General features: G+C 44.1%; 2 protein-coding genes, 1 long non-coding RNA gene and 1 pseudogene across 3 annotated transcripts in view; 2 read left to right on the top strand and 2 right to left on the bottom strand.

The window, feature by feature from the left end:
- The window catches only part of LOC118909814 (zinc finger protein 331-like), a 56,814-nt gene extending 56,390 nt beyond the window's left edge, over positions 1–424 (bottom strand). Inside the window, exon 1 of the mRNA XM_057496386.1 lies at positions 152–424. Coding sequence (XP_057352369.1) covers positions 152–229 — 78 coding nt within the window. The 5' untranslated portion in view covers positions 230–424. The remainder of the gene's footprint in view (positions 1–151) is intronic.
- A 7,670-nt stretch (positions 425–8,094) lies between these two features.
- LOC118909960 (uncharacterized) lies at positions 8,095–9,173 on the bottom strand. Its single transcript, XR_005023786.2, has 3 exons — positions 9,087–9,173; positions 8,761–8,838; positions 8,095–8,570 (listed from the first exon to the last, which is right to left on the bottom strand). It is a non-coding gene; the product is annotated as an uncharacterized LOC118909960 (long non-coding RNA).
- Positions 9,174–12,343: 3,170 nt separating this feature from the next.
- LOC118909941 (zinc finger protein 345-like) overlaps positions 12,344–24,903 on the top strand; it is a 42,504-nt gene continuing 29,944 nt past the window's right edge. Inside the window, exon 1 of the mRNA XM_057496388.1 lies at positions 12,344–12,733. Coding sequence (XP_057352371.1) covers positions 12,713–12,733 — 21 coding nt within the window. The 5' untranslated portion in view covers positions 12,344–12,712. The remainder of the gene's footprint in view (positions 12,734–24,903) is intronic.
- Positions 18,371–19,286, top strand: LOC130682243 (vomeronasal type-1 receptor 2-like; annotated as a pseudogene).

Genomic DNA, 24,903 nt, shown 5'->3' with positions numbered 1-24,903 from the left:
CAGCTAAGCCTGAGCTGTATTTTTTAAAGGTTTCAGAGCAGGTGAGCACACTCGGAAGGCAGGACGTCAGAAGCAGAGAAGGAACCGAGTGCCAGTTCTAAACGCAGAGCAGCTCAGGGGGTAACGCGGGCCCAGCCCCGGCCGGACGCACCCTCACCTGGGCGGCCGCCATCTCCGCCTCGGCCTCGGGCTGCTCGGGCTCCTCCCCCACCGGGCGCTGTGCGGACATGGCTCACGGCCCCGGAGAAGATGCGCGGACAGCCGGCGGCAGGGCCACCCCCGGCTCCCCGCCGGTCGCAGGCAGGACCCTGACACGAGGCCCAGGCAGCCCTTCGGGCCCGGGTCTCAGGACGGACGCGGGGGCGCGAGGATCGTGAACCGCGAAGTAACCACCTGCGACCGCCGAACCGCCCGGAAGCAGGAGCGGGACCCGCCCTCCCCGCGGGACGTAGCAGCCGCGCATGCGCAGCAGGTCCGGCGTCTCCCCGCGCACCCGCGGCCCCGGAAGCGGCCTGGGGCTCCGCCCCCTGAGGTTTGAGGGAGGGCGGGGCGCCGGGGAGGCTCGTGTCCGTTAGGGACGGGCGCTGTCCGGGGTCAGGGGTCTGTAGCGGTGACCCTAGGGGTCTGACACTGCCCGCCCGGGCGTTAAACCCCAGGCAACCAAGGTGTTTCGGTCTCGGCGGGACGCTCTGACTCCTTTGCTTTTAACCCTTTATATCCCTGTGTTGATACTATTATTGATTCCTAATATCTTTTGTTCCCTGTCCTGGGTAACCCGCCTACACGGACCTTCTTCCCTGTTTTCTTCCATGAGAGGGAGACTAATAGGAGAAAGGGAAGCAGAAATTCATTAGCAAAGACACCTCCTAAGACGTGGGAGAGACCCAGGCAAATTAAGTACTTCCCTGAAATCTGTGTCACCCCCTCCAATCCATCTCTACCTGAAGACCAAAGACGCTGGGGATGGGGATGGTTTGAGGAGGTTATCAGGACAAGAACTTGAGTCAAGAATGGGGTTGTTACCAGATTCAAGTCCATGCTGTCCCCACTGATAACACAAAAGGGAAACTCCTTGGTTTTCAGAGCTTATTCTAAACACACTGTCATTCCTCAGTCTCACTGAATCCATCGTGAGCTTGCCTGGGCTGAAACCCACACAAGGCAACATGTAATATAAAATAGACAGCAAAGTAGGAAAATCTTCAAAGATATTGAATCGATGTGGAGATAGCGCAAAAGGACTGTCATTTATTTTTCCATTGTTATCAACTACATAAATTATTACATAATGTGGAATTTTTTTCGCCAAAAGTAATTGGATTTGAGTTATAAATAAGTAGCAAAATATTTTGGGGGTATAAATAAACTATTCTTTATATAAAAGTTTTTTACAAATGGAATTTGAGACATAAAATCTTACACACTGAAAAAATTCAAACGGGAAACACAAGAATGAGTCTGAAAATGACACGAGATTATTGTAAACCATTGAAAATATCAGAAGGCACATTTGAAGCTGAAAACTACTAAGCCCTTAGTTTGCACTGCTATCTGTATCCTTCAAGTCACCTCTTCCATAAAGGCTTCTTCACTAACTGCGTGAAGTACAATTGTCCCATCTTGATCAACAGACTATGAGCATTTTCAGAACAGACATAGTTAGCACCTCCATACAACACATCAAACCTAAGTAACAGCAAAGTAATTATAGTTCAACAAATGTGACTTCATCATGTTGTTTCTACAGGGATGAGTGAGGCAACAAGGTCCAACAAACTCATTCTCATATACACGTGGCTTTTACTGAAATAATTACACTGAAAATCATGGAAATTTGTCTCTAATTTCTAGAAGACAAGTAGTGACTGTGGCATCTTACAAGACTGATGGACAGTGACTTCAATGGGGTATGGGGGGACTTGATAATATGGGTGAATGTAGTAGCCACAATGTTTTTCATGTGAAACCTTCATAAGAGTGCATATCATCATTAGTAGAACAAAAAGATATCCTACAGTATGGGAGAATATATTCATAAATGACAGATCCGATAAGGGGTTGATACCAAAATATACAAAGAACTCATGCACCTCAACAAACAAAAAGCAAATAATCCAATTTAAAAATGGGCAGAGGAGCTGAACAGACACTTCTCCAAAGAAGAAATTCAGATGGCCAACAGGCACATGAAAAGATGTTCCACATCGCTAATCATCAGAGAAATGCAAATTAAAACCACAATGAGATATCACCTCACACCAGTCAGGATGGCCACCATCCAAAAGACAACAACAAATGTTGGTGAGGATATGAAGAAAGGGGAACCCTCCTACACTGCTGGTAGGAATGTAAATTAGTTCAACCATTGTGGAAAGCAATATGGAGGTTCCTCAAAAAACTAAAAATAGAAATACCATTTGACCCAGGAATTCCACTCCTAGGAATTTACCCTAAGAATGCAGCAGCCTAGTTTGAAAAAAGACATATGCACCCCTATGTTTATCGCAGCACTATTTACAATAGCCAAGAAATGGAAGAACCTAAGTGTCCATCAGTAGATGAATGGATAAAGAAGATGTAGTACATATACACAATGGAATATTATTCAGCCATAAGAAGAAAACAGATCCTACCATTTGCAACAACGTGGATGGAGCTAGAGATATTACGCTCAAGGAAATAAGCCAGGTGGAGAAAGACAAGTAGCAAATTATTTCATTCATCTGTGGAGTATAAGAACAACAAAAAAACTGAAGGAACAAAACAGCAGCAGACTCATAGAACCCAAGAATGGACTAACAGTTACCAAGGGGAAAGAGACTGCAGAGGTTGGGTGGGAAGGGAGGGACAAGGGAAAAGGGGGCATTACAATTAGCACACATAATGTAGGTGTGGGGCATGGGGAAGGCCATATAACACAGAGAAGACAAGTAGTGACTCACATGCTGATGGACAGTGACTGTAATGGGGTATGTGGTGGGAACTTGATGGTGGGGGGAATCTAGTAACCACAATGTTGCTCATGTAATTGTGTATTAATGATACCAAAATAAAAAATTAAAGAAAAAAGAGTGTATATCAAGGATACCTTAATAAAAATTAAAAAGTTTCTCTGTAGTTTCTATAGAGCAGAATATAGTCTTAAGAATCATAAAAAACACAATCCATTACAGTTTAGATCAAATACCAATAGTTGTCAGCAGAGGATTACATCAAAATTCATTAGGAGTGATTAGAAATCTGTGTAGGGTCTCAGACCTCCCATGTCTGTCCACAATTTTAGTCAGTGTCTTGTGAATGATTTCGTCCTGTGTGGGTATGTTTCTGAACCAATTTCTACCCCAGAAAAATCCTTTCCCTAGACACAAGGATTTACCCAGGCTCTGGTATGCCTCAGTCCTGTACATAACCTGTGTCAGATTGAAATAGAAAAATACTAAATGCCTTCTGCTGCCAGGACGAGGGGCTTAGGGTGACAGTCATGACAGCCCCTGCTTGCGTGGGAGGGAGGCAGCCAGACCCCATGATATGGGTGTGTGACTCGGGGACCTCAGTTCCCCACCGACATGCAGTTATAACCTCACCTGCACTTTCAGTCACACTGCCTGATGGGGCAGCAGAAAGTAATCTTAGAAAAACTTGCTCCCACTTTCCAATTCCCATAAACAATCATAAGTTTCTACTGAGCATCTCTGAAGACATCAGCTGAGGGTTTTCAAGGTGTTTTTTATTTTCCTGTAATAACTGGAGGGAGAGTCTGCTTGATGGAGACAGGAAAATGGGGAGATCTGACCCACGAGAGAATTTCAGCAAAGCCTATGTATTTTTTTATATCTTTAATGTACAATTACATGAACAACATCATGGTTACTAGACTCCCCCTATTATCAAGTCCCTCCCACATACCCATTACAGTCATTATCCATTAGTGTAGTAAGATGCTATAGAATCATTACTTGCCTTCTCTGTATATACTGCCTTTCCTGTGTACCCCACCCCGCTACACTATGTGTGCTAATCATAATGCCCCTTTCCCCCCCTTATCCCTCCCTTCCCACCCATCCTGCCCAGTCCCTTTCCCTTTGGTAACTGTTAGTCCTTTCTTGGGTTCTGTGATTCTGCTGCTGTTTTGTTCCTTCAGTTTTTTCATTGTTCTTATACTTCACAGATGAGTGAAATCATTTGATACTTGTCTTTCTCTGCTTGGCTTATTTCACTAAGCATAACACCCTCTAGCTCCATCCATGCTGTTGCAAATGGTGGTAGGATTTGTTTCCTTCTTATGGCTGAATAATATTCCATTGTGTATATGTACCACCTCTTCTTTATCCATTCATCTACTGATGGACACTTAGGTTGCTTCCATTTCTTGGCTATTGTAAATAGTGCTGAGATAAATATAGGGGTGCATCTGTCTTTTTCAAACTGGGCTGCTGCATTCTTAGGGTAAATTCCTAGGAGTGGAATTCCTGGGTCAAATGGTATTTCCATTTTTAGTTTTTTGAGGAACTTCCATATTGCTTTCCACAATGGTTGAACTAGTTTACATTCCCACCAGCAGTGTAGGACGGTTCCCCTTTCTCCACATCCTCGCCAGCATTTGTTGTTGTTGGTCTTTTGGATGGTGGACATCCTAACTGGTGTGAGGTGATATCTCATTGTGGTTTTAATTTGCATTTCTCTGAGTGTTAGGAATGTGGAGCATCTTTTCATGTGCCTGTTGGCCATCTGAATTTCTTCTGTGGAGAAGTGTCTGTTCAGATCGTCTGCCCATTTTTTAATTGGATTATTTGCTTTTTGTTTGTTCAGGTGCGTGAGCTCTTGGTATATTTTGGATGTCAACCCCTTACTGGATATGTCATTTATGAATATATTCTCCCATACTGTAGGATGTCTTTTTGTTCTACTGATGGTGTCCTTCGGTGTACAGAAGTTTTTAGTTTGATATCGTCCCACTTGTTCATTTTTGCTTTTGTTTTCCTTGCCCAGGGAGATATGTTCATGAAGAAGTTGCTCATGTTTATGTCCAAGAGATTTTTTTTATTAAGGTATTATTGATATACACTCTTATGAAGGTTTCACATGAAAAGACAATGTGGTTACTACATTTACCCATTTTATCAAGTCTGCACCCATACCCCAATGCAGTCACTGTTCATCAGTGCAGCAAGATGCCACAGATCCACTATACACCTTCTCTGTGCTATACTGTTCTTCTCGTGATCCCCCACACCATGTGTACCCCTCATTCCCCTTTCCCCTCCCTCCCCACCTGCCTTCTTTGTCCAAGAGATTTTTGCCTACATTTTTTTCTAAGAGTTTTATGGTTTCATGACTTACATTCAGGTCTTTGATCCATTTTGAGTTTACTTTTGTGTATGGGGTTAGACAATAATACAGTTTCATTCTCTTACATGTAGCTGTCCAGTTTTGCCAACACTAGCTGTTGAAAAGGCTGTCATTTCCCCATTGTATGTCCCTGGCTCCTTTATCGAAGCCTATGTATTTAACTGGAGCCTGCACTTCCCTGACAAGTTCACTGTCCTTAAAATATGATCATCTGTTTACCCTCAGGCTCCTGGGCTGCAAAATAAGGAAGGTTCTGAGCAGAGATATGTAATCATACAAGGGCCTGACAAGGGTTTTCAAGAAAAGAAAGGTGATAGGAAAAATATGATACAAATAAATTAAGCTAAAAAAACACTAGAGGTTACTTGTACAATTCAGTGGAAATTAATTCAAATGTCTCATTGACATGGATATTTCTAGGAATATATATTTTATGATATTGACCCCAGAAGAACAAATTATGAACTCTACTCCATCCATAGGAGAAACACCAATATTTATGAAGGAACTCCCACACAGAAACAGCCCCAGATGATATGGTTTATCCATGATAGTCTGCTACATTGAAATAGATAAACGCATGCCACTTGGGCAATTTAAAAGTATTGAGGAATACTGCTTTGCAAATAATTTCCCCAAATCTTACAAAGATTGCCACAAATATTTGAAACCTCACCTATGTCTAGGGATCCCACATTATTAAGTATAATATTTGCATATACCACTATCAGTAAATGATTCTAGCAAACTCACATGCAGCTGATACTAGGAATGCAATGGGTTCTTCGTTAGGAAATACATTGATCATCTTTTAAAAGTTAAGGGGAAAGATCACCCTGTTGATAGTTACAAACAGAGCTATTTGGCCGAATTCTGCAGTTAATAATGATTAACAAACAAACAAAAGAAGATATTAGTGTGTTCTTAAGTTGAAAAAAGCCACTGACTCTAAAGCTGTTCACCCATCTACACGGAAATAGTAGACTAATTCCCACTAAACTCACCAAGAAAGAAAATTAGAAGGCTCCCATTGTTTCTATGTTTACCACCTTATTGGAGGCGCTAGTGAAGACAATTAACCATAGAAAATAAAGGGATAAATTCATATCTGCTTGTAGAAGGTATAAATATATATCTGAGGAGCCCAAAGAATTCAAAATTGTATTGAAACATAAAACAATAAATGAATATATTAGAATAAAACATTAACATACAGTACATGAGTCTTCATATACACAGATTCTATTCAGTTACAATATATTACGGGAGACTGAAATTGTTAAACTTATAATGATAGAAACAAATGTAACAAGAAATATTTAGAGCCTGTGTAAGTGCAAAATTATTAAGCATACCACATGATAAACACACACACACATACACACACTGACATTTGGAGAAAAGGAAAAATGAAATACTCATGGATAGAAAGATAAACCTAATATATATAATACCAGATATTTGTCTGAGAGTAGAGATTTAATTGCATAAGCAAAAAATAAATTCAGGAAAACCCTGAAAAAAAACATGAGGGAAACTACTTCTGCTAGATATTATATCACAAAACCTCTCTAAATAAAAGAGTGTGGTATTTGTATGAATTTGACTGACAGGTCATTGGAATAGAAATTTCAGAAGTAGACCAAAATGTACAGAGAAATGTGTGAGGAAAGTTAGGGTTCTTATGGCTAGGATCCTCACCTGAAGCTAAACTACTTGATAATGTAACTTGACCTACTGCTAGGCGAACGGGTCCAAACCCATAGGTAATAAGCTATTATTCCCTGAGTCAGTATATAAAGAGCTCTGTCCAGTGCTGTGGGCACAGGCAGACACAAGGAGGATTGCAGCCCTGCAGACTGTTAGATGGAGACGTAGTTCTAGTGCACAACCTATCACCGGGAGAACAAGCCTGGTAATAAACCCTTTTACCCCAAGAACGTTCCACTGTCATTCCTTGGTCTCATTGAACCTATCATGAACTTGCCTGGGGCTGAAACCCACTGGCAAGACAAAATGTAATATAAAATAGAGAGCAACGTGGGAAAATCATGTCTAGTAATGGGTGTTAGAATATTAACATAACCATACTGAAGAAAAAAATATTAAAAAAGAACCATTCTCTTCAACATCCAGAAAACATGACAGGTACTGAAGGTATTTGCTAGGTCAAAACTGACCTAGAACTAAGAGAGGTTATTAGAATAAGACAGAGGCATACATGAAAAGTTATTGTACCAATGTCCCATCTATTCCAAAAGAGAAGCAGAGACAAGGCAGATATCAAAAAACTGAAATGGAACTTTCAGAGATGAAAAGCACAATTTCTGAGTTGAAAAGTACTCTAGGTAAGATCAATGGCCAATTTGATATTGAAAAAGACAACAAAATCAGCCACTTGAAGGCATAACAGAAACACTACATTAAAGAAAACTCAGGGACAAAATAATCCACAATAGTGAAAAGAACAACAGTGAAATACTAGAAAACAAATACCTGGACAATTGGTTTCCCTTAAGGAGATGGCTGGGTGAGGTGCATGCTCCCTGAGAGGGAGGACGATACAGATGGACCTGTCAATCAGATGACCCCCGACCGTGCGAGTCAAAGAAGTGCCTCATAACCAGAATGCAAGATATAAGTCTCCACCTAACAGATCAAGGCCTTTGTCTCCACCGACCCTGGCCCACTCCCTCCTCCTTCCAGTGTGCTCAAATAAAACTTTCCCTCTGCTTTGCTACTGTGTCTTTGCCTTTCAATTCTTTGTTGTGGGTGGGTACAAGGACCAAGGAGAACAAATTCAACCTGTTAACAGAATGACCAAGGATATATTTCATGTGAATAATTGTATCACTTCAGAAACAATATTTTAAAAACATAAAGGTAAGAAACTTCCAGTTTCTACTCTAGCATGTAAGGGGCTTGGAAGTGATCATGCCCTCCCACAAAATTTTACAAAGCTAGATAAAATGAAAACCATTCACTTCCTTAGTTTAATCAGAGAACTCAAGTAACAGGGCAAACTATTGCCCCCACCAAATGGAGAGGCTGATAGGCAAACAATAGAATGACGAATCAGCAGAGCAGAAACATAAACAGAAACTGCAGGACCAGCAGCATGGGGCACCAAACTCAGAGGCCACAAAAGCAAACGTCGACGAGGGCTACACTCAAGTACAGTTTCTTCGCAGCAATGGAAACAATCAGCTACATAAGGCGACCTAAGGAAGGGAGACAATATTTGCAAAATACATCTGATAAGTGCCTCATATACAAACTATCTAAGAAGCTCCCTCAACTCAATAGCAAAAAATAAATAAGTAACCTGGCTAAAAATGGGCAAAAGACTTAAATATTGATTTTTCCAAAGAAGACATACAAACCCCAATAATTACAGGAAGAGATGCTCACCATCACTATTTTTATCACCAAAATGCACATCCAAAACACAATGAGGTATCACTTCACACCTGTCAGAATGACCATCTCCTGAAAGACAAGAGACAGTAAATGGTGGGAAGGGTGAGGAGAGAATGGAACCCTATGCGCTGCTGGTGGGAATGTGAATGGGCACAACTGTTATTGAAAACAGTATTGGGGAGGGGGTTGCTCAAAAAATTGCAAATAGGACACCACATGAGCCAGCAAATTCCAGTTCTTGGTGTATATTCAAAAGAAATGACAACAGGATCTTAAAAAGATTACTGCAGCCCCATATGCATGACAGAATTACTCACAGTAGCCAAGATATGAAAACAACGTAACTGTCCATCTCTGGATACGTGGATGAAGATGTGGTCCATGTATACAGTGGGATATTGTTCACCTGGGAGAAAGAAGACCCAGACATTTGTGATAACACGGATGAACCTAGACAGCATTATGCTATGGAAGATAAACCAGAGAGAGACAAGTAGTGTATGGTATCACTTATATGTGGGATCTAATTTATTTAACCAGTTGATCCCTTAGAAACAGGGAGTCGAGTGGTGATTGCCAGGGGCCGGGTATGGGGGTAACCGGGGGAGGTGGGTCAAAGGGCACACACTTTCCATTATAGAATGAGTAAGTTCTGAGGATCTAATGTACAGTGTGGTGAATATAGTTAGCACTATCTATAGTGGCAGAAGCTACACTATAGAATATAGTGATAGAAAATACAAATATCCAATTTCTCACCTGATGGCCCCCCTACGACTGCACCTGTCTTAGGTCAAACAAAAGATTTGAATTCATGTTGTACATACATGTCTTTAGTAATTACAAAAGCAATAAGTGTTCCTTACTGAAAATTCAGCAATAAACTACCATAAAGGACTGTGGCAAACACACAGGGCTGTGGGACTGAGTAAATAGCGTTGGCTTATCTGGTGTTTAGAGGAATGATGTTTAAACATCAGATGTTTTTATTTGTTTAGGCCTTATAAACTTTTTCTTTACCATAGTTATTATTCTACATAGGCCTCCTCTCACTACTGTGTTCAATACCGTTGCACTATATTTTGTACAAAATTTCCATATCTAGAGTTCCAAATTAATTTTCAATGAATGCTCGACTTCATGTTCTTCCTTTTATTCCATCTCTTTGAAATATTTCTCAGGTGTTTTGGATGCTTGAGTTTCTTTCCTCACACCTTAAATTATGTTGTGCCTTAGCGGGATGAAGATTAGGAGAGAACATACCTTTGCGGAGCAGTATTCCCTAGGGAATCAGACCACACAGCGGGACACGCGAGCTTGCCGGCCGGTCCTTCACCTGTCAGGTGAATGTCAAATGTGTAAAGGCTGCCTGCCTTGGTCATTCTTTGGGTCTCAGTTTCATTATTGGGCCTCGGAATCTACATAATTAAACTTTGGCTTTTTGTCTCCAGTTAATTTGTCAGTTGTTAAGATGATCCTTAGGCTGCCTAGAAGAATCTTGTGAGGGGGGAGAGGAAAAATATTTCCTCCCCAACACTGCCTAAGATAATTTAGAGGCCTGGAGCCTATACTAGGAAGAGAGGTAATACCAGAGAGAACTTTTTGTATCAGAAAGTCTTATGTGGATGGCATGCAAGTATTTACCAACCCTTTGCTCCTTCATCTTCCTGTGAATTGTCATCCTGCTCTTTGAAGGCCCAAACTTCTACCTTCTTCTTAGCTGAGGACACAGAAACCTCAATTGCCTGGTGGTCTCTGTGCTTCACATCTTTGAGGTCCCTGTGTGTATGAAATTAAACTTGTAATTCACCTGTTAATTTATCTTATGTCAATTTAATTATTATGCCAAAGAACCTAGAGAGGAAGGGAAAAGTTTTCCTTCCCTAAACATTCATCCCAGTTGCTAGGAAAACTATAGTGAGACTGTTACTGGAGAGAGGTCCTTGATCTCATCAGGGGAAAGAATTCAAGAATGGACACAGGAAGCAGTTCAGCATTAAGAGTTCACTTGGAGAATAAGGTTTTTAAAGAAAAAGTGAGAGTACACACACACCCAAAAGTTAGGCACAGGCAGACCCAGAAGGGTTTGTGCTGAGGAAACAATAGGGAGCTACTTTTATGTAAAGAGCATGCATGTTCACTAAGCAGGATTAGGTCATGAAGAGAACAGGAGGGGTTTGCTCCGAGTTTGGGGGTGCTCCACCCTCACGTGGGGTGGGGGACTTTTTCACTATATTTGGCCTTCGTTGGAACTGTCGTGGTGTGGGGAGGCTTGATTTTTTCCTATGATAATGACAAAGAGGTATGCTTTTGATTATGTTAATGACCGTATAATACATTTTGGGATGAAATTTGGGACAACTTCTTCTCAATGTTGGAAACACTGGTTTGGGCTAGTCTGTTATCTATACCCTCGTTCCCCACCTCTTGCAAGGGCAGTTTACGTGGACGGAATGTGCAGAATGAAGGATCCGGCCCAATGTAAACACCGAACTCCCCCTCCCCCTCTCTCCTGTCTGGCTATTTAGCTACTCTAACAGGATAGTTCATATTTTGTACTGAGAAAACACTTAATATATTCTAGAATGGCTATAATTAAACTCGATCACACCAAATTTCAGTGGGAATATTGGGAAATGGGAATACTCATATATTGCTAATGAGTGTTAAAAGTACAGTAATTTTAGATAAATTTTGGCATTTAATTATAATATTCAACATTTCCCCACTGAACAGGAGCAAAATTTCTCACCCAAAACATGTTCCTCTGGCATAAGGATTATTTTTGTCTGGTTATTTTTAAGGAACAACAGATATACCTCAGATAAGCTCTGAAAACCAACAGGAACTTCCTTTCTGTTACAGACAGTTGCATGCAGAAGGCAAATCTCCAAACCGTAAGGATGTCTCCCTTTGTACCTTGGCGGGTCTATACGTCCAGAAACTCTTCTCAATGGGGACCGCCAGGACATGAATCTGCATAACAGCTACATTCTTGACTCCTGTGCTAGTCCTGATAATTCCCCAAACCGACCCCATCCCCAAATCTTCAGGTAGAGATGGGATTAGAGGGGGTGACTCAAACCATTTCCGGGAAGTACTCAGTTTGCCTGGGTTTCTGCCCCGTTTTAGGCGGTGTTTGTGTTAATAGTTTCTGCTTCCTCTTCTCCTATTAATCTCCCTCTTATCGGAGACGAGAAGACGGCAGGGAAGGTCCTATCCAGCACAGGGAAGAGAGTCAGAGGTTAGGAATCCGTAAGGGTGTCAACACAGGGAAGCAAACGAGTCGGAGAGTTCCGCTGAGACCGAAACACCTTGGTTGCCTGGGGTTTAACGCCTGGGCGGGCAGTGTCAGCCCCCCTAGGGTCACCGCTACAGACCCCAGACCCCGGACAGCGCCCGTCACTGACTGCCTGAGCCTCCCTGGCGCCCCGCCCTCCCTCAAACCTCAGGGGGCGGAGCCCCAGGCCGCTTCCGGGGCCTCGGGTGAGCAGGGAGTCGCCGGCCCTGTTGCGCACGCGCGGCTGCCCCTCCCCCGTGGGGAGGGCGTGTCCCGCTCCTGCTTCCGGGAGGCGCGGCGGCGGGAGGTGCGTGTCCCGCGGTCGGGGCGGCGCGGCCGTGGGGTCTCTACCCGGGGGTACCCCTCCGCGCGTCCGGTGAGCACACCTGTTCCCGCGGGCCCCCGCCGGGTGCCGGGCCTATGCGCAGTCCCAGCTTCCTGCGGGGCGGAGCCAGTGCCCGCGGTCCCCTAGCCCCGCGCCCCCGCCTCCGTCCTGAGACCCGGGCCCGGAGGGCGGCCTGGCCCCCGTGTCAGGGTCCAGCGCGCGGCCGGCGCGAGTGCTCTGGGTCCTTGTTGAAACGCGCATCGTCTCCGGGGCCGTGAGCCGTGTCCGCACAGCACCCTGTGGGAGAGGCGCCCGAGCAGCCCGAGGCCGAGGCGGAGATGGCGGCCGCCCAGGTGAGGGTGCGTCCGGCCGGGGCTGGGCCCGCGTTTCCCCCTGAGCTGCTCTGCGTTTAGAACTGACACTCGGTTACTTCTCCGTTTCTGACGTCCTGCCTTCCAAGTGTGCTCACCTGTTCTGAAAACTCTTTAAAAAATGCAACTCAGGCTTAGGTGTGTAGGGACCAAGGGTCGGCAACCCCAAGATGTGCCATTTGGGACATGCAGATTATTTTCAGTTGCCAAACCACCCGAGCACAAAAGACTCAGGAAGAATATTTGACCTCCTACCCCAAAACTGGGTGAAAACGGTTTAGCTGGAGGCATCACTCCAGGAGGAGCGCTGTCACATAACTATATAATGTAACTTGGGAGGGATGCGGATGAGTCTGGTGATGAGCCAAATAATCTGGTTAAAACCTAATTTCTGCCATTTCCTGCCTTTTGGCAAAATAGTTTAATGAAGAGAATATGCTTTTCTTTAGACGTAATTTTTGGGGGCTTTCTTGCATTAATTTATGAAAAGCTGTTAGAATATCTAGTAAATGTTCAGCAAGTAATTATTGAATGTTCACCAAGGATTGTTTCCATTCTTTGTATTAGAACGTGCAATTGCCACCAAACTCTTTCAGTCTTCTGAGGAATCTTTTCTTGTAGTTCTGTGTCTTTGTTATTCAAAAATAGAGTCTTGGCCCTGTGCTTCGTCCTTGATAAAAATGCAGACTCTGAGCCCCAGAGCTCCGGAATGAGCAGTTCCTTTTTAAGAGGATCTGCAATTCCCTGTAGTGAAATTCTGAATTTGTAAGAATGAGTTAGCATGAGAATGGCCATCTTAAGGGCTGAAAAGCCATTTTCTCAGTGCGTGACTCAGGAAAGGGGGAACTGGGTAAGGCTTGATAAACAGATTTTGAAGAACAAATTAATCATAGACACCGGGTTGTGGGCGGCTGCGACCCTTGGTCAGCTAATCACGCATACCGGGTTATGGGCGGTAGCGACTCTGGTCAGCTTACCTTGCTGAACCACCCTAACATTTGAGGAGATTTGAGGAGTGGTCTTATCTTGCTTTTGCTTAACCCCCAGTATGTGGCACAAGCCAAAAATTATGGAAAATTACTGTGAGTGCTTTTTGAAAATGCCATATAAACCCCTGGCTTTGAGTGAGTGCTCTGGGTCCTTGTTGAAACCCGCTGCGTTGGGCAGACACTTGGACCCCAGCTAGCTGGAAATAAACCTCGCTGTGTGACTTGCATTATAGTGAGTGTCTTCTGTCTATTTGAGAGGTGGTCAGCTCCGGACCCTAACAGAATTCACTGCTGGAATGTGAGAAGTTCGTTTGTAACTTACATACACTTTCCATTTAAGATAGATATACACAAGTAATTTTGTAGCCTGTAAACATAGCACTCAAAACTGTATGCCTGTGTGGGTACCTGTAATGTGTAATTGATCTTAAAGAAACAGCATTTGCAGTGGTTTTGTGGGTCATAGGTCATCTTCCCTGAGATTCAGACAATATGGCAAGAGCATCTTACTGTGCTGGGAATGGTCTCATGGGATAAAGGTGGAGATTGACCTCAGTCAGAGCCAGTTCTCCTAATTCTGTCTTCTCACCTTAGCAACGATTATGACCTCTGCTGATGGCCACTCGGTAACTTATTTATTTTAGGGACTGCTCACCTTCAGAATTATGTCCGTAGAGTTCTCTGAGGAGGAATGGGAATGCCTGGACCCTATTCAGCAGGAATTGCAACCAGGGATTATTGTTCAAAATTCTGGAAAATAATTATAGATTTGGAGAACTGTGGTCATCGTGCAGTACTTGTGAATTAAGTTGCACTGGCTTCTCTGATAGTTAAAAGTAGAGCAAAATCTTTCTCTTAGATTTGACCCTTATGCTTTTATTTGTGACCTTCCCCCCTCTGGACACTGTTCTGTTCCTACTTCTGGTCATGAATGGCGTGTCAATATTTGTTTATGTTTAGTTTCCTGCAAAAGTTCTGTATCTTCTGGCACTGAATTGTGCAGATGAGTCAAATTTAAGTGAAGCTGCGTTTTGTTAATCAGTCCACTGAACTAGTGTAAGATACTGGTAGCATGTTATTCTTCCTACTTGGATCGCTCTGAAAACCCTGCTCAGGAGGTTTTGGTCTCTGCATGTAGAGTAGGCAGTGAGTAAGATATAAGCAGCAGGACGGGGAGACTTGTAATCTAGTATCTTTCTAGGTGGGTTTATACCCAGTATTTAACTAAAGGAAAAAGAGCTGGGAAATCCCCAAGGCTGACACCTGAGAAAATGAGACCAAGACTTGTGTGAGAATGACCTTGGCCCAATCATACGACCTTTAGAATTCCACCCCAACCCCGCACCCCAGCGTGGGTTTTCCTGTCTGCATGACAGAGTAGGAGCCTGCACAGACCCAAGCAGTGAGCTGATCTGAACCTGCTAACCCGGCCCTCCCACTTCCTGTAAAACCGAGCGTTCAGATAAGGGGGGCTGGGCTTGGCCCCCCGGCTGCCCGCGCTCTCTGCACAGCGCACTGTCCCCTTGCTCAGTGACTCTCTCTCCTGTCCCTCCTCGCTTTGTGTCCTTGTCCGAGGCTGTGGAGGAGGGGGAGAAAGACCCCTCCCGGGACCTCGCTCAACTTAAATGTAGGAGCAGCTCAGAAGCCTGAAGGTCGGGAAGCCCCCACTCTGCGCGGTCACGTGACTCCTGGAGGTTCTGGGAGGGGCCGTGAGACCCGCCTGCTGCGCTCCAGCCCCTCCGCCCAGCGCTCACTGTCCTGGTCACTTTGTGGCAGGGTTGCCACAACTGCCCTCGCACGTGTAATTTTGAGATGTGTCCGCCTGCAGGATCGTGGAGAAAGGGTCACAAACACTCCAAAGGGCCCCGTGGAGGAGCTCCCTAGAAGCTCGTGATGGTTTAGTTGTTTTCTTGTAATTAGCAACTGAAAAAGGCTTTCAGAAAGTGGGCCTCCCAAGCCTCTGCTCCCTTAGCTGCTATAGGAGAAAGGACGGTGTAGCCCCCCGAGGGGCGGCGAGGTCACAGGAGAGCTAATGCCTGTCTCTGCATTCGCCCTGGGCGCCTGCCCTTTCCAGGAGCTGGGTGTCCCCACAGCAGGGAGGAGGGGCTGTTGTCTGTGATGACAGCAGGACTTCAGAAGTCTGGGTAAGTGATCCTGTTGGAAAAAAGTGATGCTTCCGGGTGTGAACTCAGTCCATTACCAAAGCCACACAGGAAGGAGGAATAATTGCAGAGGTGTGAGCTGAGCTAAAGGCAGGTGGGGTCCCTCACCTCACACCCATCGATGGCTCCCAATGTAATTTCCTGACACTGACACTGAGAGTTGGTGTTTAATCAGTGTGATAATACCGGATATTTAAGGGACTCAGGACGGACTGTAGCTCTGAGATGAATCTGTTCATCCAACTACCTCACAGGAATCAAAAACCTAAATTTCAGGATTTCTACATTTATGCTTACAACCTGTTCATGCTTGTGATAAAGTGCAGGGTGAATCTATTTGGATTATATCCTGTGCAGAATTGGTACATTTGAGTTACAACAGAAGACTAGAAAAGTCTTCTCTATGACTCTGGGGGTGTGATGCAATTAGTTGAGAAACTAATTGTGGTTATAATGAAAATGCCTATGGCCTGTAGATTTGGGTCTGTTTTTCCTCCTGAAGTGAGGGAAACAGCATGTATGTAAAAGGTAACTTTCTGAGCATCCGACCATAGCTGTTGGGACTGAATGGGTCTTGTAATGTATTAGTAATATATTACTATATAAAAAAACATATTAATCTTGGCATCTATTCAGAAAAATCTGCAGTTCATAAAATACGTAAGATTTCATACTGTGGAAATAAAATTTTGTGCATGTTGCTTATATTTTAATATCTTTCAAAAACCATGCATCATTGCTAGTAATTTTTCTCACCTGGGTATCAAGAAGTATATGATCTGAAAAGAATCCTAATTTAGTTTCTACCCAACACTATTTTATCATGCAGTGTTTTTTCATGTCCTGTAATTTAGGATATAATGTGAGTTTTTTCAGTAGCTCTTATGATGGGTGCCAATTCATGTTTTTTCCTGGCACTAAAGCAAGTTAATCTATTTTTTGCCCTCCTCAAATCAAGCCATTCTTCCAGTCATCAAATCCAGCTTGGTCTCGGGCAGGTTCTTGTAGTATTAAACTGCCAATCCATGGCGTCTGCATTTATTGTTTCTAAATCTTCATTCATCATTGATTTTGGCCTATAGAACAAATCTATACATATAAATAGAAACATGTAAGTTCAAAATTATAAAATTACCAGCAATTTAAAACCAAATAAAGCTATGACCGTGTCAACCCAACACTAATATACATGTGTTTACCTGACAAACTTCTGTAGGGACCAAGGGCGGGCTGTCCCAAGATGTGCCATTGTGACATGCAGTTGACTTGGAGCTAAAAACCCTCAGGGCCCAAAAGATCCGGAGGATAACTTGACCTCACCCGCCAAGAAGTGCATAAAAATATTTCATGGAGGAGCTGCCCCAGGAGGAGAACCCACACTATAGACGCTATATTAGAATGTAAACTAGGCTGGTGGACTGGGAAGCATGTGGCTATATCTTTTTCTTAAAATTTCTCTCCATGTTCCTCTTTCTGTGTGTGGCCTGTCTTGCCAATGGGTTTCAGCCCGGGGCAAGTTCACAATGGATTCAGTGAGACCGTGGAATGACAATGGAACATTCTTGGGGTGAGAGGCTTTATTACCTGGCTTGTTCTCCTGGCCATAGGTCCAGCACCAGAATTATGTCTGCAGCCAACAGTGTGCAGGTCCGTAATCCTCCTTGTCTCTGTCCCCAAAGCCATCTCACAGTCTCTCCTCAGCACTGCCACCACTCCAGTCTCTGCTCTCCTGAAGCCATGCGACCCTGTCGCCCAGAGTACTGGGCGGAGCTCTTTTTATAGAGTCAATAACAACAGTTGCCCACACGTGTGTAGTGAGCAAGCTGACCAGGGCCAGGTGGGAATCCTGGCCATAGGAACCTTCCTTCACTTTATCCACAGGCCCTTCAAATATTCTATGAAACCTTTAGTCTTTTCATATCCCTGTGAATTGCTTCCCTTTTCCCTTGTTGTCTCAGGCCCCTACCCGCTGTTGGGGTCAGGATGCTGTATACCCCTCATTCTCCCTGACTGCCGTGGGACCGTGTCTGTGGCTTCCCCAGACATAGGAAGCTAAACTTTGGCTCTTTTCCCCTGTTAATCTGTCTCAGTTTCATTCCTAGACCAGCTAGAATAACCTCAAGGGTAGAGGAAATTTCTTCCTCCCCAACAGTGGCTAACAGGCTCCACTGTGTAGCTCACAGTCTCATGCACTGGTTTTGTACCACCAGGCATTTTCACATACCATGTGCTGCTCCAGCCAGCACCTGAATTCAGGCAAATGTTTTAACCCCTCTTTGCCTAAGTTTCGGTTATATTTATAAAGTAATGTTACTTTGGGCCTCGTAATCTTGCAGTAAATACAGTTTACCGCATGTACTCTCTTCATAGCACTGCTCCATACACTGTAAGTTTTCTCAGAAGGCTATGTACTCAACTTCTGAAAGTCTGTACATAACATGCAAAATAATTCAAGAGAACTATGAGCAAATGGAGAATATTGGAACTAAGTTGATGCTCTGCATGGAGCCTGTGTCTCTTTATTGCATGCAGGGTCCCATGGCTTTGAGGACAAATATCAGTCACTGAGAGCTGACGGGATGGCTGCCCTGCCATGGGTGTGGCACTAGGAATGATCTTGTCCCAAGCTCTACTTGGAATCATGCGGGATGTCTCTCTTTACCAAGATCTCTTCTGCCCTGTTACTGGGGCAGGGTAAAGTGCACAGGTTTGACTTTCGGGCACCTGGTTGGAGCCAACTCCTTGGTCATTGTCTAAATCTGAGACCTCCAGACAATGGCAGCTTTTGGGTTAAGACATTTCCCCAAAGATGTTGGAAACAGACTTCTTTTCTGTGATGATCGTAGTGTGGCCAGGGCTGTGTCCATTGAAAGCATCTGCCTTCTGAGTGTCTCCCAGGCCATCACCCATCAGCCCCTGGACCCCCAGGTGGGCGGAGCTGAAGGGGAATGCCCCGGGTTGCATGGGCCCCTCCAGCATCCTGTGCTGGATTCTGACCATGCTGATCCATGCCATTTTCCCTGGTGGCGTGACTGGCAAGTGGATCAGCATGAGCATCACCAGGAAACGAGAGTGTGGGCGCTGCTCTGTTGGACTGAAGGACAAGATCGGAGTCTCCCTGTTTACAGCATTGCTGCCACACCTAGACATTGTGTGTGTGGGGCTCGTGCTCTGGGCCAGAGGCTCCGTTGTTCTCACCCTGTACAGGGGCTGCCACACGTTCACAGGACAAATATCCCCTGCAGATCTTCCCCCGAGTCCAGAGCCACCTGGAGCATCCTTGCTCTGCTGAGGAAATCTGTAGCTTTTTACTCTAATTCTCTCATCTTTCACATACGCTGGGCTCTTATTTAATCATCCCGTCGGGTGATAGTGAACATGTCTGCACTCTTTGCTGTGTGGTTTCCATCTGTCAGTCCTTTGTGCTCATCACCTGTGACTCTAGTGTATCCTGGTTCTGCTTTGCCTGGATAAGGAGCAAACAAATTACCTCATCTTATCAAAAACCTGAATATTGTATGTTTTTTCCCACAGTATTCAGTTAACTCACTCATTCCCCACAGAGTACAGCTCCTAAGCATAATTAGTTAACAGTGATACTCCAAGTGGTGGCATATGTATGTATTTGCATACATATAACTGTGTGTATACACACATTTACAGATTTTTTACTTTATTGAACTATATTAGACATATTAGTTTCAGGTGTGCAACATTTAACATTTACATACATTATAAAAAGCTCACTACCATAGGTATAGTTGCCATCTGTTACCATACAAAGTTATTGCAGTTATTGACTGTATTCAGATACACAGATTTCTTAAATCTCAGGCATTAAAATTAAAAGTGTATATTAAAATATGTAAAAACAATATTAATTAAGACCATGATAGATGACTTTATATTTCAAGCCTGTATTATCTGGTATTTGTACCACATTCTGCGATACGATGATTTACAAGAAAAATATGCTTGGCTATTCAGATGTACAAAATAAATTTCTCAGGTATATTGGTTCTTCATTTACTGTTCCAGTAAATTCTTAAAAGCCATAAAGGTGAAATGGATGTCTTATTATATTAATGAGAATTTTGTACATCATCCAAGGGCAGGGGCTGGTTGCCAGGGCACCGTTCCTCTGATTAGAGGGTAGAAAATATAAGCCGCCCACCCCCACCCCAGGCCCCCAACCTGGGAGGGGCTGGAGGTTAAGTCAGCCAATGGCCAGTGACTCAGTTATAACTATGCAGTGAAGCCCTCACAAAAACCCAATGGAGGAGCATTTTTTCCTTTAGCATTCTGTTTCCCTGTTGGTGAGGGAGTTCCATGTGTGGGGATCAGAACACTTCCATGTGCCACTCAGCAAGGCCCCAGGCTTTTTGAGGACAGAAGCTCCATCATCTGGGACCTCGCCCTGTGTGCCTCTTCACCTGGCTTTTGTGTCCTTCACAATAATGCCGGGGTTCTTTTTTGCAGAGTCGAAGAATGAACTTAGCAAACAGTCAAGGTAGGAGAGCCAGGGAGACTTTTATTGAGAGATACAGTGAGAAGACAGAGCTTCCAGCTCACGCCAGCTGGGGACAGGAGAGCCTGGGGTGGTGCCTTGTCTAGGGGATTTATAGGCAGTTGAGGATTTTTGGGAATTGAGGGCTGCTTAGGGTGTGGACTTGTACCACCTGCCCTGCCCTCAAGGTGGGCTGGGTTGTTGTCTGTTTGCTAGGGCTGTTTACAGTGAAGTCACAGCTTATTCCGAGATACCCTCGGGGAACCCTCAAACATTCCAGGCCAAGTTGCTCCTGGCCTTTTGACCTTTAACTGATGTCACTGAAGATGTCTGTATTCCTAGTCTGGTATCTTTACCCTAGAGAATTAGTGTGACCTTGACTTTGCATAATGCTGAACACAGAGTTTCGATAGGGACTTTACATTGTTACACTGCTCTGACTGTAAATATCCTGCCTTGCTTTTTCTGGAGGCCCTCACCCTACTCTGACTACACCCACGGTCCCTGTCTCAACAATATCCTTTATTAAACCAGAAAGTGCAAGTGTTGCCAGGCAGCTGCATCTTGGGAGGTGTCTCTGTGCACTAGTTGAAACCTCAGCCTCCATGTGGGGAGTGTGCTTAACTCTGAACAAGATGTCTTGAACTGGTCAGATGAGTGTAGGTGTGGAGAAAATGGAGCTTTCTTACCAGGGTTCCCACCTGGCCTTAATAGCGCCCATTGTATCCTGCTTGCACATCTATGGGATGTTTTACCTGGGGCGAGCAGCTGCTCAGTCACAGGACTGTGGGTCCAGGTTAAGGGTGGGGAGGAAGGACCCATTCTCTCCTCTGTTCTGGTATGTAATTTCTCGGGTGTCTGCCAGTCCACAGGACCTGCGCACAGAGTTCCTCCCTAAAGGCCCTCTAGAGGTGCTAGAGGGGGCCTGTGAGTGTGGAGGGAGAGAGAGCACAGGAGCCCTGCAAGAAGAGGGAGTTCTGCGTCATGTGGGAGAGGGAGCCCCGCAGGCCAGTTTGGGAGCCGTAAGAAGGGGGAGGGACTGAGAGAGCCATTGACTTGAGCCAGGAGAGACCGAGCTGTGAGAATTAAACCCCTTCAGTACCCGACCAGTTGCCCTTGACTTTAGAATAAAGTCTTACCAAAGTCATAGGGAACGTCTTCCCAGAGGTACAGTAGGTACGGAAGGAACTCATTAAAGCGAGAGGAGCAGGGAACGGCAGCAGCCGTGCAGGCAGCAGGGAGCAGGAGGAGCAGAGGGAGGGAGGGAAGCTCCTCCTCGGCATGGGGCAGGTCCCTTTGCCAGCCCCTAAACCGTGTTACCTGGCATCCAGTGTCTTCGTGAATCTTAACGGTGTGGGAACTAAGCCCCCTCCGCCCCAGGGTCCGGGGGAGCTGCAGAGCAGTAGATGGAGAGAGGTGATGTTCTGAGAACTCCCCAAAGGCAAAGCAAGGAGATCTTCAGGTAGGCTGCTGAAGAGCGTGATCCCTGCAGCGGCAGTCCTGCCCCGGCCACCCGGCACTGTGAACTTGGGAGCCCAAATCAGAGGTCCAAGTAGCTCTTCTCTACTTGTCTTGAGTAGGACAGAAAGAGAAGACTTGGGCTTAAGTCTAGGAAATTGAATGAAATAGCAAAGTAACAAAGACACTTAGACCACTGGACAAGTGCAGAGGTAAAAACGCGGTCAGCTGAGCAGTGACAAGTGTGTGTAAGGCAGACGACATGCCTGAACGGGAGTGTGGGCAGACTCAGAGGAGGTGCACTCAAATCTTTTAAGGCTCTGAGGAGTGGTGTAAAGGGCAGGGATATGTGGGTAGGTTTGACACGTGGTCTCATCATGTCCCTTTCTGGTAAGAGATGTCACCATCCAGTCTGTCCTCTCGATATTCGGTAAGATAAAGTTAACACAAGGGATGTATCCATCCTGTTCTTCTCCAATACAGTGGTTACCCTCAAGCACTGGGAACATACCAGGTAGGACTGCTTGCCCTTCCTTAAAATAGATTAAGAATATGTTAGGTATCTTACCTCCTTGGCTTCTAAAATGGAATCTTAGCCTTAAGATTTATTTCCTCCTGTTCTTACTGTTAGGGGAAGAGGCGTTGTGTGTTTTCCTTGCTCCTTGACCCCACCACAACAAAGAATTGAAGGGCAGAGACACAGTAGTGAAGCAGAGTATAGGTTTTATTTAAAGTTACTTAGAGAGAAAGTGCAGGCGACCTCAGAGAGAGGAGCGTCCTGAAAGGTTGGGGGTTTCTCCTTTTAAGGATTTTTTCAAGAATGTGACAAAGGGCTAGGTAGGGGTGTGGACTTCTTAAGTGGTCCTGAAAGTTCATCCTTGATGAGTGATTACATTTCTATTGATTAGTTTTCCAGATAATTCTGCAAAATTAATACAAGAAATTTACTGCTGATTTCTTCCCAGAATAGCAGCTTTTTGGTCTGGGGGCATACCGATTAACGCCACTTGCCCTGCCCCCCAGGGTGGGCTGAATTATTATTTGTTTGCTAAACAGTACGTTAAGAATCTTCTTAACTTCCTAGATTTTTTTTGTATCATTAATACACAGTTACATGAGCAACATTATGGTTACTAGACTCCCCCCATTATCAAGTCCCCCCCACAAATCCCATTACAGTCCCTGTCCATCAGCATAGTAAGATGCTATAGAGTCACTACTTGTCTTCTCTGTGCTGTACTGCCCTCCCTGTGCCCCTCCCACAGTGTACTGATCGTAATGCCCCTTAATCCCCTTATCCCTCCCTTCCCACCCATCCTCCCCCAGTCCCTTTCCCTTTGGTAACTGTTAGTCCATTCTTGGGTTCTGTGATTCTGCTGTTGTTTTGTTCCCTCAGTTTTTTCTTTGTTCTTATACTTCACATATGAGTGAAATCATTTGGTATTTGTCTTTCTCTGCCTAGCTTATTTCACTGCACATAATACCTTCTAGCTCCATCCATGTTGCAAATTATAGGATTTGTTTTCTTCTTATCACTGAATAACTTCCTGGATTTTTTAAAATGCAATTTTGGCTTTAAGGTGAAATCATCCCATCTTTATTATGCTGTTTATAGCCAGCCTTTTAGCAGGCTAGAGTAAATCTTACAATGGCACATGATCTAATTGACACAGTGAAGAAGACATGGGTTATGCTGAGATATTTTTCTTTACCTGCGGAATATTTAAACATTCAAGGCCAAGTTGCTTCTGGCCTGCTGAGATGTTTTTCTTTATTTGGGAAATATTCAAACATTCAAGGCCAGGTTGCTCCTGACCTTTTGAGCTTTAACTGGTTAATTGAGTCCTTTCTATGGGGTTTACTGACCTTATTCTGTTTCCACCCCACTCATATCTATTTTCCTGCCAACATTACTATACTATTTCTATCTTGGCATTTTTAATTATAGGCAAGAAAAATTAATGCTGATGCTTGTCTCATGTCCCCTGAGTTCCGTGAACCACTGTAGCAAATTAATCACACCCATAAGGGGGAGGTCAGGGGAACACGTAGCCAGTGTTTCAGAAACACGGGCAACAGCGTGGGCTTGTGGTTGGCCTCTGGATTGGGGGTAGGAGGCAAGCTTGTAGGACAGAGCCCACAGCTTGGGGAATCTGTTGACATCTCTGGACAGAGAGTGTCAGGATTGAGTTGAATTGATGGACACCCCGTTTGGTTTCAAGAACTGCTTGGTGTGGTTTGATTGAGAAAACCTCCCCCCCCTAGCACTCATACATGCCTTGGGTTCAAGAACTCCAACAGACCTTCCATGTTGATTGTTTAAAATTACATGAAGGAATTTTTATTTACCTACTCTTAACTCATGCTTTATCTGTGTCTCTTGAAAATCTAATTGAATATAGTTCTAATTGAATATAGTCAAAATAATGTTTGATTTCATGGGAATGACCAAGTTATATGTGTTTAGAATAACAATGGGTATATTTGGGATTGAATGTATTGACTCACTGTGTGCTCTTCATGACACTATTCTTCCTTATTTCATTTTCTGTGTTAATTTTTTAAATTATGGTACATTCAATTGGTTTTTGGAGGTTGTATGTTCAGTACCACATAGTTCTTAACGTAGATATTGCTGCATACTTTAAAAAACTAATCACAGTGTGGAGTTATTAAATACTTTTTCACTTATACCTTGATAATATAAGGAAATAATGACACTAATCTATTCACATCACTCCAACTTTGTGTTTAATTGCTGACTTGTATTAACAACTTATTATCCATGCTTCAGTGGTCATTGCGGATGACTCAACAAAATTTCACAGACTGACTTTTTTCAAATAATGGGACATTGTCAGCCTGACAGCTCCTCCCAGCCACTATCCTTAAGGGTGACTGATAATGTGACACCTGACATCTAACATCTAAACTTCTTACCCATCTTTCAGTTCATATTAATGGATTCATAGCATGAACTTTTGCTATTTTGATTTCTGATGCATATTGTTTGTGGATTTATTGGTGTTATATTTTGTTAGT

The sequence above is a fragment of the Manis pentadactyla genome (genome assembly GCF_030020395.1).
Source record: "Manis pentadactyla isolate mManPen7 chromosome 15 unlocalized genomic scaffold, mManPen7.hap1 SUPER_15_unloc_1, whole genome shotgun sequence".
In the NCBI taxonomy this organism is placed as follows: domain Eukaryota; kingdom Metazoa; phylum Chordata; class Mammalia; order Pholidota; family Manidae; genus Manis; species Manis pentadactyla.
Note: the sequence above shows the minus strand (reverse complement) of the source record. Positions and strands in the feature narration are given on the sequence as shown.